The sequence below is a fragment of the Phaseolus vulgaris genome, chromosome 7 (assembly GCF_051622355.1).
Source record: "Phaseolus vulgaris cultivar YP4 chromosome 7, ASM5162235v1, whole genome shotgun sequence".
Taxonomy (NCBI): Eukaryota; Viridiplantae; Streptophyta; class Magnoliopsida; order Fabales; family Fabaceae; genus Phaseolus; species Phaseolus vulgaris.
The window spans coordinates 51,626,461-51,642,201 of NC_143504.1; the positions used below are offsets into that span (position 1 = coordinate 51,626,461).

General features: G+C 29.7%; 2 protein-coding genes and 1 non-coding gene across 4 annotated transcripts; 2 read left to right on the forward strand and 1 right to left on the reverse strand.

Moving 5' to 3' along the window:
- Nucleotides 1–901: 901 nt before the first annotated feature.
- LOC137830038 (heavy metal-associated isoprenylated plant protein 35) lies at nucleotides 902–2,796 on the forward strand. 2 transcript variants are annotated; one of them, XM_068637130.2, is made up of 3 exons: nucleotides 902–1,121; nucleotides 1,218–1,293; nucleotides 1,389–2,796. In XM_068637130.2, the coding sequence occupies exons 1-3, from the start codon at nucleotides 1,047–1,049 to the stop codon at nucleotides 2,402–2,404; spliced, it is 1,167 nt and encodes a 388-aa protein (XP_068493231.1). In that variant the 5' UTR covers nucleotides 902–1,046; the 3' UTR covers nucleotides 2,405–2,796. The 2 variants fall into 2 exon arrangements, with proteins under 2 accessions (XP_068493231.1, XP_090160990.1); XM_090304864.1 differs by having other exon boundaries at nucleotides 928–1,121; nucleotides 1,187–1,293.
- A 5,721-nt stretch (nucleotides 2,797–8,517) lies between these two features.
- On the forward strand, nucleotides 8,518–9,147 carry LOC137829400 (rapid alkalinization factor). Its single transcript, XM_068636203.2, has one exon. The coding sequence runs from the start codon at nucleotides 8,647–8,649 to the stop codon at nucleotides 8,995–8,997; it is 351 nt and encodes a 116-aa protein (XP_068492304.1). The 5' UTR covers nucleotides 8,518–8,646; the 3' UTR covers nucleotides 8,998–9,147.
- Nucleotides 9,148–14,090: 4,943 nt separating this feature from the next.
- TRNAE-UUC (transfer RNA glutamic acid (anticodon UUC)) lies at nucleotides 14,091–14,162 on the reverse strand. Its single transcript has one exon. It is a non-coding gene; the product is annotated as a tRNA-Glu (tRNA).
- Between the last annotated feature and the right edge of the window lie 1,579 nt (nucleotides 14,163–15,741).

Sequence of the window (15,741 nt, forward strand, 5' to 3'; positions counted from 1 at the left end):
ACATATTCTTTTTTTTCTTTTCTTTCTTTTGACTTCTCTATCTTTTGGCATGCCTAGTTCAGAAATGAAAGGTGTGTTCTAAAAATTAAAATAAACTTAATTTAAGCCCAGTTGATTAATAATTACACGAATAATACAGAATCCAATTTATTATTCTAATCGATAAAGATTGAACTTACATAAACCTAGACTTTCACGGGTGCATTTAATATACACCTTTAAAAAATGGGGGAAAAAAGGATTAACTATGTATTTCTTGTCTAACTAAATTATTTGTATTTTTTTTTTTCATTTTTTCTGCTGGATCAATTAAGTCTTTCAGTTTTTCAAAAATAAATAAATTTAGTCTTTTAATTGATTTTCTTCTACTTTAAATTCTTACACCACATGAAATTACAATTAAAAGAATAAATAAAATATGAGGTGGAAATTAAGTTTAGAATAATGGAACAAGACGTCCTAATTTAATTACATTTTCATTAACTATTAATTAAAATTTCAACTTTGTAATAGTGATGAAAATTTTAATTTGAAACTTAAAAGTACCAGAAAATTAAAGTATGATATTGAAAATAAATACATTAAACCTTGATGATTATGTTGTTAATGAACCCTATCATTATTACAACCTATGAGAATATATTCTCGAAATCCATAAAAAGTAAAACCTCTGAAACACCTGCTTCATCAAAAGGCATGAGGCACAGATTGGCAAAAGAAGAAAAAGCAAAAACCGAATCAAGTATATGTGTCCACTACAAAATTTAATTTTCATAAAACAAAATTCAGCGACTCCTGTTCAATTACGTCTAAATTGAAACCACCATGTTTTCACATCCTTTTTTCCCATGCAGGTTCTTCTTTTCATGAAACCCTTCACTTTTTCCTTCTCCCTCTTTTATATTATTATATACAAATTATTCTCTTATGCTTCAAACTCTCTCTTTCTCTGCTTTTTAACCCTTCTTCTCTCTCTCTCACTACTCTTCTGTCTCTTCTCTTTTCGCTGGAACCCCAAAACCTCTTCTTCTGTCTTTGAAGCTCCAATGGCAGCAACAGAATCTAAAGCGGAACCTAAAGAAGCAGGAGAAGGCGTAGAAAGAGAACCTTTGGCATGCAAGGTAAAGCATCGTTCCATCTTTTACATTTGCTATTTCGCTTAACAACGCCCAGTACTCTCCAACAGGTTCTGAACTTGTTACGCTTCTGTCTCCCAGACCGTGGCGTTGAGAGTCTCCATCCACTGTCAAGGCTGCAAAAAGAAAGTCAAGAAAATTCTGGAAGCCATTTACGGTAACGTAACCACCTTCAAAACCAAACCCTGATTTCAATTTCCCTCCTTTCCTTTAACTCTTTTGCACCACACTCGTTACTCTTCCATGGCGCAGGTGTTTACAAGATAGACATTGATCAGAAGCAACATAAAGTGGTGGTAACGGGGAACGTTGACGGCGAGACGTTGATTTGGAAACTCACCAAGGCGGGGAAGCATGCAGAGTTGTGGCCTGAAAAGGCAGATTTGGGAAAGAAAAAGCAAGGAAAAACAGAGAGCCAAGAGAAGCACCAAAGCGACGCAGAAAGCAGCGAAGGGATTAAGGAAAACGATAAAGAAGATGTTAAGGTTGTCGCGCAAGAGCCATCCAAAAACGTTGAAGGTACTAACAATAATAATAGCAACAAAAGTAACGCCGTTAGAAACATGGATGGATGCGCCGCCGGTAAAGCTGCTGTTCAGTTTCAAGAGCCAAAGCCGGAGGTGAGGCAGACCGTGGTATTACAACCGGCCGTACCGGTAACCGAAAAAAAAGTCAGCATCGCTGTTCAAGTTCCTAACGACAATGAAGCAACCGGAAATGAGAATAAAACCGGTGGAGCCGGCGGCGGTGGTGCTAGTGGAGTGAAAAAGAAGAAAAAGAAGGCGACGGCGACCGGGAAAGGAAGTAATAACAACAACGTTAACGAGGTTGGTAGTGATGCAAAGGCCAACGATGGTTCCAGTAACCAGTCAAATAGTCAAGGTCTCGTTCATGATCCAGCTGTTCCAGTTCCAAGTTCAGTTCCTTTCGCGATCCCAGCCAATGACAGTTGGGCACGTCAACACCACATTTACCGTCAGTACCCACCGCATTACTATGCACCTCCTCCTGTTCCTGCACCTGCACCTGCTCATGTTGTTCACAGTATGAGCTACCATACGGCGCATCCTAGCAGCAGCTACGGTGCAGCGTATTATGCACCTGCCCAACCGTATTCGTACGCCCACGTGGTGCGCCCAGGCTACGAAGTGGAGCCTCCAGCCTACACGTACGAAGCGGAACCGTATGCATCGTATGGTCCATCGCAGCCGTCGGATTCGTTCGAGCTCTTCAGCGATGAAAATCCGAATGCGTGCTCACTGATGTGAGAGTGAGTGGCATTGCACGCAATCATTTCATTAAAGTAATTTTGTAATGGGTGTAGATATAGAAGAATATTTGACAGGCCTCCTTTTAATTTATTAATATATTTTAGGAAAAAACTATTTGTTTGTTTTTATTGAAGGGATGAAAAGTAAGGGAGAATAATGGGTGAATGTGGCTCTGTGGTTGTTCTTGGTACCCCACAAGCTCCACTGCGCAATATCCATCACTTTACTATTATGCTATGCTTCTTGTAGACTTATAGGTGCGCTAAAGTGGGCCAAATGGAACAACTTCTCAAAAAGATGAGATGCGTTCAAATGGTTTTTAAAAAGTTCATTAAATGTATTCCAAATAAATATATTGTTTTATATACATGTGAATTTGTTTGGTCGTATACTTTTGCACTCAGTTTAGGCAAATGAAGTATGACCAGGAAAGTGTTAATAGTAATTAAACTATACAGAAATTATGTAATATGAATGATAATTGCTTACATTAAAATTACGTAATACGAATACTCATTGCATACACAAATTTTAAAATTACGTACTATTGCGACACTGCCTTTTTTTAGGTCTAACACTAGAAGATTCATCCCATAATATAAATAGGTGCAATAATATCATGACATAGTATAAATAAACGCAATAATAAAAACAAATATATTATTATTACAACATTAATTATACTTATACTTATTCAATTTAACACAAAAATATTTTCTACTATATCTTTTATTTTTTATTAAAAAATATAAATAATTATAGATATTATATATTAAAAATTAATTATTTAACCTAAAAAAAATATCATAATTTATTATTTAAATATTTTTTAATAAAAATAAATAAATTTCTAAACTTATATTTTACATCTTTAAAATAATTTTCAAATTTCCATATCTGTCACAAATTTCAATAAATAAATCTCATAAATCTATTTTATCATTCTTCAATCAAAACAATATCATAGATACTTACATATTTTTTTAATCTTCACAAATTTTCTATTTTCCCTTTCATAGATCTTTTCCCAAACATAGCATAAATAAGTTGACAACCCTTAAATTTTCGAAAACGAAACTCGAACACAAAATGAGGGAAAAGGGAAAAAAAATAGTACATGATCGAAGGAAATAGAAAAAAAAAGTACACGAAGAAAATGAATTAATTGTTCGGGTAAGAGATCTCTCTCATTCCCTTATACAACAAGTGTATGATCAGGAAAGTGAAGTCAAAAGGTTGTCCCGAATATGAGAATAGATTATCACCGAAAAGCAAAACAAGAATAATCATTATTCAATTAATCAATTTTATACGTTTATATTTCAATTTGAGATATGGACCACTATTATACATACACACACATCCTCAAAGATTTTACATATTCTGTGTTGCCATGGGAAGAACATGTTTATAAGGAATATTTTAATCAGAAAACAATAAAGTCACTGAAACCATTAATGTCTTCCACAAAAATAAATCTCTGGAAAGCTTTTTCTGGTTTTTGATTCTGTTGCCAACTTGAGCCTTATTGGACATTTTTGGTTGAAGGGAATTTTTCACCAAATATTTATTCTTATTCTCTCATGAGAGGCAATGCAGGAATTCAGATTTATATTGTTGACGAGAAACAATTTAGACTTTACTTTACTATACCAGATAATTTACGAACAGCATTTCTTCTTTTTTGAGTTTTAACATCAAGTGTTACAGAAATCAATTACATTACAATACTTGCTAAACTTGTTTTGTTACAAAAATCATTGCTTACTTGACTAAAAACTCTGCAGCATTTCAATTACTAATTTTTTACACGCAAAAACAAGTTAATAACAGTCACGTCGGGTCCTTTTAAGAGGATTCTGAAGTGAATACTCTGGGAAACCTTGTGGAATAATCGAATAATAGTGACGAGGAAGTTTAGTAACACTTGATCATCTGCATATTCTTTCTTGTCTTATCATTTTTCTATTCAGGAATCTGATTCCTTTTATTAAAGATTCAATCTACCTTCATATATAAGCCTCACAAGAGTTGTAAACTATGAACTTCCAGACACGCTATTTTTAAATAGTGTCGACACATCAATAAAAAAAAAAATTATAATAATTATAAAAATAAATATATAGAAGTCAGAAAAGTGTTTGAAAAATCTAAATAAGAAAAGTGTTTTAGAAATCCAACTCAAAAAATGGGTTATAGAAAACAAAATTCATAATTTCTTTTATTTAAGGATATTTTTGTCATTTCACTCCATTGAAAATGTCGATAGAGTAATTGCCCTTAATCCTTGGACTGATTTCAGCTTGAGGAGGCCCAGTTTTTAATGTGGACGTCACTGTACTGTTCTTATTTATTGGGATTTTTTTTAAAACATTGCCCGAAAATTTTATTTGTACCATCTGAAAAAACAAATGCATATGTTATGAAAGGTTAATAAGACTACACTGGTAATCATAATTTATTTGTACAGCAAGATTTTTATTAGAAGGTCATATTGATATAATAATGTTTAGCTAGTTGATAATATAATGTATCAAAATAATTTGAACTACGTAGCTACAATATGGTTTGTGTATCCACCAACTTATACAAAGTTTTAAGTATAGAACATCGTTAATCTGTGTTTTTCATTTATATTAGAGGTGATTATGATTTGGATTGGATTTAATGAAACTTGTTTTGAGTACACATATCAAAATAGTTTATAGGTGTTGAATCATTGGGTATAAAAGTAATATTCTAGTTTTCTTGAAAACAATATTCTTTTCAGTATGGAAAGATAACATTGTTACACCAACATTTTTCACCTCTTTATTAGTGAGATGACCATCATGTTGGATTATGTGTTTGTATTATTGCATATATCAAGAGTGGGACAATTTTGTTCATATGTGGCGTTGTATTGAGTGCCTTACAAAATATAAAAAATAAATAAAAACATTAAAAAAAGATATATTTTTGGAACACAAATTTTGAAAGGGTAAAATTGAAATTTCAATTTATACGAGAGTGCAACTTCAAATGATGTGGATGTAAAATATAGTGGCATTCTTTCTAATGCATTCTAATTTAGGTGGTAAAATAGGCTAGGTAGTAAATAGGTAACTCACCAAAAAATAGAATAGGACGGGTTAACTTGTCATGGCAAAACAGGTTAAAAATGTTGACCCGCCTAACTAAAGAATAAGTCAGTAGGTTAATCTATCAACTTTGTTTTTAATTTTTTGTTTAATTTTGTTATATTTATATATTATTTTTTAAAAGTCTATTTAACTATATAAATATTTCTTAAGTTTTTAATTAATTAATTGATATCTCTAATTAAATAAATTAAAATAATTATTAATTTTTGTGTGTTAAATTACTCCATTATTAATATTATAATTAATAATTGAAATTTAATTTGTAAGTGTTAATCATTTAAGTTATAATATTATTACATATTTGTATTTTCTAAATAATGTAATACAAAAGTTTAATCTTTTAAATTTTTTTATTTTTTATTTTTAATTTAAAAAAAAAAACGTTTGAGATACACCAATTTAGTGGACTAGACGAAAAAAGACGTCATATAATACATACTGAATAGTCAAAAACATTAACCCAAACACTAACCTAATTTATCAAATTATGACGGATTAGGAGGCTAACTAGCATGTGAAGATTCATTCTATCATCCCTAATTCTAATATAACTTTATAATAGTTATATTGTATTTCTTTTGGACTTAACCGTGAATGCATTTTAACAAATTAAATCAAAAGTTAAATTAAAAAGGAGAAGTTTAGTTTGTAACATTTTATCAAAGGTTCAAATTTTACTTTATAGGTCAGGAGGTTGTTTTCATTATTTCTAAGGTTATGCAAAAACTTGTTCATCTATAAGAACTAGTTTTACAAATAAAATATATATTTGTTTTATAAAACTAAAATTGAAGAGAAATTTAATATATGATTAGCTTATTATTGGAGTAAAAAGTGGATCTTAAATACAACATTAAATCTGTAATATGTAACATTTATTAAAGATACTTTTAAGGAATGTTTGGATAAAGAAACTAAAATAGACAAATATTTTAAATATATAAATTTGTCCATCTTTATTTTTAGAAAATACATATAAACAATAAATTAAAACTACAATATATTATGTAATAAATGAGTTAGATTGAGTTGAATAAAGAAAAATACTTTTTTAACGTAAAAACATATCCTTGACACTATATTATAATAATGTAATAATATTTAAAATTAAAAAATAAATTAAAATTGATTAAAATATTATTTTATTTGTTTGTAAAGTGAATATTTTTTACTATTCACGCTGTTATAACACCACTCTTGAATTAAATTCCCAGTATCCAATCTAATAAATAATAAATTTGATAAGACAATTCGATTTCCCATAAATACTCCAAATATTTAGGTTAAATTGAATGAATTTTACTTGGTGATATCTATAAACACCCAAATTTATAACTCATGTTTGGAATTGATAGGTGCACACTTTCAAATTTAAAGTACATATTTCCATTAAAACATTTTCATCACGAAACGCGAGAATGAGTTTTTCAACTACAAAATAATAAGGTATTTTTATCTTAGAGTGTATGTCATATCTATAGTTGGGAAACAATTAATTCTACACATGCTCCTTAACCAATTTTTATGTAACAAGCTTAAAGTTATTTTTTTATGTTTGTTAACATTAACTATTTAGGGGGAATGGAAAAAAAAAAGAAATGGACTTCAAATATAATTCAACTTTATAAAATTGACTTATAATGTTATGAAATGTTTTTATCTCTAATTGATAACACACCTTCTCGTGTCAAGACCTGTCAACTTGTGTGTGATTATATATTTATGAGTGGTCTAATATCGTTTAGATAACAAGTAACCTGATAAGTCCAACAAACTTTCGTTATAATAGACTCTAAATGCATTTGATATCATATTAAGTGGTGAATTTTAAGTCTAACTTAACCTTATAGAACTGATTTATAAAATGAGGTTTACACTCATTTATATACTATGAAATATTTTTATCTTTTGTCGTTAACACTTAATTTAAAATTAGGAAATATACTTTAATTTTAATTTAATTTTATAAAACTAATTAATAAAGTAAAGTTTGTACTATTTTTTTTTTTAAATCGATGTAATAACACTAAGTTAGGAAATATGAGTATATATGTTAAAGACCTAATCTGAGTCCAAATGATTTTCTCTGACTTGACTTTTTTTTTCTATCATCCACTTTAAAACTTACCCTTGTAGAATTCATCAAGCATACTGGTAGCTAATCTCTTTTCCTAATTTTCTTTTCTTTTATTTAAGTCTTTGTTATATGCGAAACATAGTGGTTTCTCACGCTTCCTTGTGAGAAAATTAAAGTAATCAAAGTAGTTCTTAGACGTGTAGGGAAGTCACGCATATAATATACCAAGACAATTTTGTCACACTTGGAAATTTGTATTGAGGAGTAGGTGAATGAAAATGTTGGAGTAATATAATAGCCTCTACCCATTTCAGTTTCTTCTTTTTCATAACTACTGCTGGAATACAAATAGTCAACTTAGCACAATATAATAATAACCTTTCTCAAATTTATTAAAAACAACAAAATAAATATACATGCAAATATAAATATTCACACTCTCTCCTTTCAAAAGAAAAATACAAATAATACACACTTCTTCATGCTCCACACGTCTCGTCTTGCCCTCCCTCTCGGCCCCTTCTCTATTCTCTCTTTGGTCCACCAAATTTTAGAGAGGCCTTCCATTAAAGAGGAAGAAGTTGTCAAATTCGGCAATTTAAATTTATTTATTAAATAAAAAACAGTTACTTATGACTTAAGTGTTTTCATTTCTCTTTTTAGTTAATTATAAGTACTTTCTTTCTATTGAGTGGAAACTCTAATGGTAAAAAAATGGAAAATCAAAATTTTAATTGAATTTAAAATGATGAAACGAGAGATTTGTTTAGCGGGGTTAAAAGAAAAGCGTTATGAAGGTGGTTGTCGCTGTCGGAAATGGCAAAAGCGTAAATAAAGAGAGCAGAGTGTCTTTTCTTGAAAAGCAGAGAGAGGGTTTAAAGTTTGAAACTTTCAACTAGCTGTGTGCATTTCATCGCGTGAGCTGAATTCATTTCATTTGGGGGAAAAAGGGGAAAGAAAGAAAGACGCAGCATTCCTGAATTGAGCAAGGAAAGGGAAAAAAGAGAAGCCTCTGATCAATGGCGAAGTCGTGTTCCTTAGCTGTGGTGATGATCTGCGCCGCCACCGTACTGGTGGCAATGAGTCGGTGCCCGACAGCCGTGGGCGGCGGGGACCACCACCTGGGAATGGGATGGGGTTCCACGTGCAGGGGGTCCATCGCGGAGTGCCTGGGAGGGGAGGAGTATGAGTTGGACTCGGAGATCAACCGGCGCATCTTAGCCACCAACAAGTACATCAGCTACGGTGCGCTGCAGAGGAACACTGTTCCCTGCTCTCGCCGCGGCGCCTCCTACTACAATTGCCAACCAGGAGCTCAGGCCAACCCTTACAGCCGCGGCTGCAGCGCCATTACGAGGTGCAGGAGCTGAATTTTTCTTTTCTTTTTCTCCAATATGTTCTGTTGTTATATAAATTTATTTGTTATTCGTCAACATTTGTGCTCGTCCATTTTCGGATTGCTATTGTCAGAATACACTGCCTCCTCTTAAATCTCAATACTAGTATTGTTATTATTTGGATTTGAACGTTTGTGTAAAATAAAAATAAAAAAGAGAAAAAAACTGTCACTGTTTTTGTTTTTTTTGCCCACTCTGTGCTACTCAGAGTCTGAATCTGAGTGGGTGAAAAAATACAGAGGCCGTGCCCGTGTATTGGTGATTGTATCAGCGATTCATTAATGCTCTCGTTTTCCATTTTTCAAATCACAGTCCCTCCTACGATGCTAGTATAAATTTTCAATCTTTTTCTGTGGGTAGCTTTATTAAATCAACCAACAGATTTTGGGTTTTCCACTTTTTCTCTGTCTAAACCAAGTGTGAAATTGGGATTGGGAGATTCCAAGATTAGTTGATTTTCGCTTTTTGTTAATGCTTTGCTTTTGCATGCTAAAATAAAGCGTTGAGTCTGAACTTTGAATATTACGAGGATACGTGAATTCGTTGAAAGTGTTACTATTCGAAAATCGAAGGAAGCAGTGAAAAGCTGAAGTGGGTAAACGAACCGACACGCCAAATATGAAACATCATGGAATGGGTATGTGGGTAAAAAATGTACGACTGAATATTCTTTCAACACCATGGAATTTATTATATATGTTTTAAGGTATTGTGAAGTTTTTTAGGCCTCTCTGTGTTGATTGAGAATTCAGATTACACTATCTTACTTGTCGGCAACTTAATTCTTTGTATCATCACAAGACAAAAGCATGGTGTTACAGTTTTCTTTTCCAGGAAAGTTCTGGACCTTGTAATTAGAATAATTCGGGTGTGTTTGGTTATTCAATAAAAAAAACTCATCACACACATTTCACAACAAGAGAAGGGCAAAGGAAAGTGTAAGGTAGAGTTGAGTTAGCTTACTGGCACTTCCTTAATTGTGTGGTAGATTAATAATGAATGAAAAAGGTATAAGTTGGCGGTGAGGAAGAGTTATTTTTCTGGCTTTTGACATGGTAATTAAAGTCGTTAAATCCCCGCCTTTTCTATACTTAGGTGTTGGTTAAGGGTTCCATCACATTTCAAGTTCTAAATGCAGAGCAAATTTGAAAAGGTAAAAAAGTGGGCAGAAGCAAAGGTTTATGTGGGCATTAAGACCCCCACAAATTATTAAGGTATCTTTTTCAAAAAATGGCAATCAGGCTTCGATTTGCTTTCTGTTTTGTTGCTTTTGGAAAATTATTGAAGAGCTGAGATTCTATCGGTAATGGAAATGGGGGACCAGACTAAAGCTCTGAAATTGTTAATGAGGCAGCGTAATGATTCATAATTTTTATTACTTTGCCTCACCAAATCATTGGCCTTCGGTCATCGCCGTTTCATATAATATTATTGACGCATTTTGGAATTGGGTCTGTAACTCACTTTCTGGGATTCGTATGTTTGATATGTTAGGTAGAGGCTTAGTTGTATTGTAGTGGAGAACACTTTGGTTTTAGTTTTATAGATGGCGAAAGGAGAGTGATAATGGGTCTTCAAGGAATAAAATCTAAGTTGCTTAGCCTAAGAAGCGCCTACTATTGGTACTTAAATTCTGAATATAAATCCTTTGTTCGTCTCTAAGCCTATGTTTGGATCCATTCTGGAAGGATGCGAGCATGGAAGAGTGATGTTGTCCTTCACTTGTATTGTTCATTTGTATTTATACTCAGTGATTTATGAGTAGGTATTATCGCATCTCTCATCTAAGTGAAAATTCAAAGGGAATCTATCGTTCATACTTTGGAGATTCATAATTGTCCTTAACAAATTTTGTTTTTTTCCTATAACCGATTATTAATTTCTTATTTTTAATTTCATAATCAATTACGTACTATTTTTCAAGTTATTTATAATTGATTATGAACTCATGTTTTTAATAGTCTAATCCATGTATTATTTTCCAATCCATCCATTATGAATTCATGTTTTTAACCGTTCTAATCAATTATGACTTATTTTTTATGAAATAAATATCTTTAATATTCATTTTACTGCATTTCAAATATTTTTTCATTTTTTTACAATCTCCAATATTACAATTCAATTTATAACGGGAAAAATTGTTTTTATGAAAATTTTCTATCTTCCGACAAGGATAAATAACTCGTATTTTTTTTTCAAAAATAATTATTCAACGGTACATGAAATAATTTACAAAATTTTAATGAATTCAAATCTACACAAAAATGCCTCATATTTCATTATTCAAATATTTTTTAAAATAAGGGTAAATTTGTGAACTTACATTTTAAATCTTTTGAAAAAAAAAATCACTACCATCACATCACTCACAAACTTTCTTCATAATCTACTATACATACAATCTTATTTCCTTGCATTTTTCTCTCAAATCACTCCAAATACACTTTCTCAAATAATCACACATCCCCTCCCTAATCCAAAAACACCATAATTGTTGAGATGCTTTTGTGGAGTGTAGAGAAGTTTGTCTATTAATTTGTGTCGTGTACAAAAGTTGTTTGTCATTCTTTAGTCGTTTTTGTTGCTATGTATACTTGTTGTATGACAATTATTTTTTTTCCCTAGCTTCTTCTTTTCTTTATATAGCAAGCCTTGTATCTTAAGTTCTAAGAATTTTTCCTTTTAGTAAAAATTGTTTCATGCTTTCTTCCTTATTTGCTTCTTACTTTCTTTTATGTTTAACTCTCAACTTAACATTTACATATCGCTTACACTAAACCCTACATTGACACACACACTGGTTGCTTCACCATGGAAGCATACCATATTCAATATGTTATCAAAGCAAGTTGAAAGACATGTTTTGCCTCTATTGTTGTTGCATCTTGTTTCAATCTTGCTACTTCACAATTCTTGATCTTGCTTTGTTTTTGTTGGTTTTCGGTTCTTGATTGATTCTTCTTTTGCATTGTTTTTCTTACTACCTATCATCATAGAATCGTCACACATAACATGGTTTTGTAATGGACCATTGCATAAACCACTCAAGCCCTTATTACTTGCATCCTGAAGAAAATATTGGAACTGTTTTTGTCTCTCTTTAACTCAATGAGACAGATGACCATTCTTTTAGTAGAAACATGAGATGTGCTCTTTTATCCAAGAATAAATTGAAGTTCGTAGTTGGTAGCCTTTGAAGTTCCAAAACGTGGAGATCCTTTGTATGAAGTTTAAGAAAGGTATAATACTATGATTCTATCATGGATTAATCACACAATTATTACATTGTCATTAACTCTTGTTGTTATTCGAAATTAGAATTTATACCAACTCAATGTTGATAATGTTTTCCTCAATATCTCAATAAAGAAATGTACATGATTTAGTATTTACTAAATACTAAATCTTTCTAAAATGTGATTACAAATTAACCTTAAAAATGTATCCATGATATCTGATTAACTCAATGTAAACATCTTTGAATTTTGAAACATCCATTTGTGCTTCATTTTCTTTTTCTCCCTCGAGTTGATAAAAGGGGACAATATTATTAAAGGGTTAGGCACACAAATTGGAAATGTGAGTACTATGCATAAATATTAAATTTATTTAGCAAATTCGGGTAGAATCTTGTGATTTTGTTATTTGAACTCTTTTCCAATTACTATTTTAGGAGGCACTTGCTAATATGATGAAGAGACCGTTTTATATATGGATTCAACAAGGGCTAAAATGTTTGAGACCAATGACAGTGTAACTTGTCTTCTTCATCAATGTTCTCAAACATGTGTGGCTATGATAAAACCATTATTGAAATACTGTTCCCAGAGTCTTTAGCTTGGCCAAGAGATGGGAATAGACTAATAATGTTGATACCCTAAAGGAATGGGACAAGGACCTGACATTAATGTAGTGAATGGATTTTAGTTCCTCTTTTGTTTATTTTGTATCACGTAACTACTATAATAAATTCATCTTTTTCCTCTTAGAAACTCTTAAACTTTATAATTTTATTTCTATCATGTCGTTCTATGCAACTCTTTTTTATATATAAATTTATGCAAATTCATCTTATAAAAAATAATTTAAGTAAGTCACGGAGTTTGAATTCAATTATAGTTTTGCTCTTCATTGATAGGTCTACATAAACATAACATTTTCTTAACATTTAAATTAGGAAAATATAACTTTTTAAAAATGTTTTTACAATGTGCATGCATTAACAATACACCACCTTAAAAAAATTTAACCTTTTTTCAACAATACAATATATTATAAACCATCAATTATTTTATGTATTTATTATTATTTTCTGTAAAAGTATAGAGGCATCCCTCTAGTATTGTTTTAATACTAGTAAAAAATTTACTAGTTATTAATTGAAGTCTACATAAAGTTTATATAAATTTTAGAGTTTTACAACTCTGATGATGTATATTTATTACATACTTAGGGTGGTAAATATCTTCTAAATTAGTTTTTTACTCGACAATTAATTCATAAGAACTAATTTTTCAAAATTCAAACTATTGTCCGTAGCAAACACTTGGAGATTGGTGACCCATTATCTATCGTTTATTGGAAGGTGTGAAATTTAGTTATTTTTAATATAATTTACATAATGTGTTTTTGTATTATTTTTCATATTAAATAAGTAAAAAATTATTACTTTATTTAATGTATTTTTAAAATTAAAATGATTCATAATTAAAGATTATGAGTATTATATTTATTATTAGTTTTTAAACTTAAATGAATTTCAAGTGGAATTTGATTCTTCAAAAAACTGGAAATTTAAAACAAAAATCCATAACCTAAAAATTATTTAAATTTCATGTGTGCTATGTTTATAAATATAAATGTATATTGAATGAATTTTCAATTTACGGTTGCGTATTAATGTTAATAGATTTAGAGTGTAAACTATTTTTTAACAAGATAAGAACATACATAACAACTTACATTTAAAAAAATAAAAATTAACATATGAATAGAGAATAAAAAAATGTAATTTTTATCTAAAACAATATTTCGTGGATAATAAAAAACAGTGATAAAAAAGTTTCCATTGCCGGGAATCGAACCCGGGTCTCCTGGGTGAAAGCCAGATATCCTAACCGCTGGACGACAATGGATTTTTGTTTAAATTAACCACTAAATTATTTATAACCAAATACATTTTAATAAATACCTTTTTGAAACAGATTTTATATAGTAAGTTGCAAAAAATTAAACAAAATTGTTTAACTCTTTAATTTTAAGTGACTCATGAAACTCACATTAAAATAATAACCTTGTTTATAAATAATTATTATAGGATATTAAAATAATATTTTACTCTAAAATCTTATCACTGTTAATTCTTTAATTTAATCCTATCTGTGAGTATTTTTAATGTTTTACATCTTGAAGTTTTTATTCTCTCAACTGATTCATTTAGCAATTTATATTTTGATTGTTTTGGTCATTTTTCGAAAATATCTTATAAGCTTTGTTTTATTTAAATAAATATATTTGGTTATTTAAACTATGTGTTAGATATATTATGACTGCCTTTTGTATGTATATATGCAAACTAGTGAAATCAAACGTTTAATGTATGTATACAGCTTTATTAGTACGAACTGTTACACCAAATTCTTAATTTACTTTTTTTTTAAACATGATCAATTTAAATACTTTAAAATATAAGAATAAAATTTTATGCTTTTTTTAAAGAACAAAAAATATGACTTGGTCTTTGAATATAAACTATTTTTCATAAAAAATGTAATTTTAAGGACCAATTAAATTATACGAGAGATCATTTTCTCATCATATTATAATATTTAGGAATCAATTTAATTTTTGTATACACTGAAGAACTAAATAAAAAAATTCATTTCTTCAATAAATTAAATTTATTGTACCTCATATTTGAGTAACAAAAGGATCAATTACCCATTGGTGTTGTAGAAATAAAAAGTCACTCTCATATACTAGATTTTAAACCTATGTTTTTCCATAGGTTATTTTAAATTAAACATTTTTAACTTTAAAAATATATGTACGTAAATAAACTATCAATTTTAAAATATATAGTAACAGGTTAAATATAATTATATTAAATAAAAATATATATATATATATATATATATATTATTCAGGCACGTATTATTTTTAAATTTTTATATTATTTAAATTTATTTAAAGTACTAACCTCGATGTAATACCTATATGAAAAATAAGGATTAAAAAACTATATGATTTAAATCTGACTAGTAAATATTTCATTAAAATAGGATTATTTTATTTTTGTTTATAATAAATAGTTTCTAATATAATCTTTTTATAAAATTAAATAACTTTAAATTTGCTAACATCAATTATATATTTTTTTTCAATATTTTAAAATGTTACTTTCAAGTAATTTAAGTATGTCACCTAGGTCAAACTTAGAATTATTTAATTGAATCGCAGTATAAATTCAATATTGCTTTTTTTTTGTTATTTATTAATTAATATTTTTTTTAATTTTGATTTAATTACTTAATAATGTAAGTTGGTTTGAGTTTTCTCAAACAAATTGATTTGGACTTTCTCGGATAGGTCGATGTACCTCCAAAATGTTCCGATGATAAAGTTAAAATCAATTAGATTAAGTTGTAATCTTTATAAAAAAACACTTTACTTACCTGCTAATCAAAGTCATCTATTTATGCTATTTTGTATTGG

Coding starts and splice junctions, on each gene's coding strand:
- LOC137830038 (XM_068637130.2), top strand. CDS start 1,047: ATGGCAGCAACAGAATCTAAAGCGGAACCTAAAGAAGCAGGAGAAGGC. Junction 1,122..1,217: donor GAGAACCTTTGGCATGCAAG/GTAAAGCATCGT, acceptor TCTGTCTCCCAG/ACCGTGGCGTTGAGAGTCTC. Junction 1,294..1,388: donor AATTCTGGAAGCCATTTACG/GTAACGTAACCA, acceptor TCCATGGCGCAG/GTGTTTACAAGATAGACATT.
- LOC137829400 (XM_068636203.2), top strand. CDS start 8,647: ATGGCGAAGTCGTGTTCCTTAGCTGTGGTGATGATCTGCGCCGCCACC.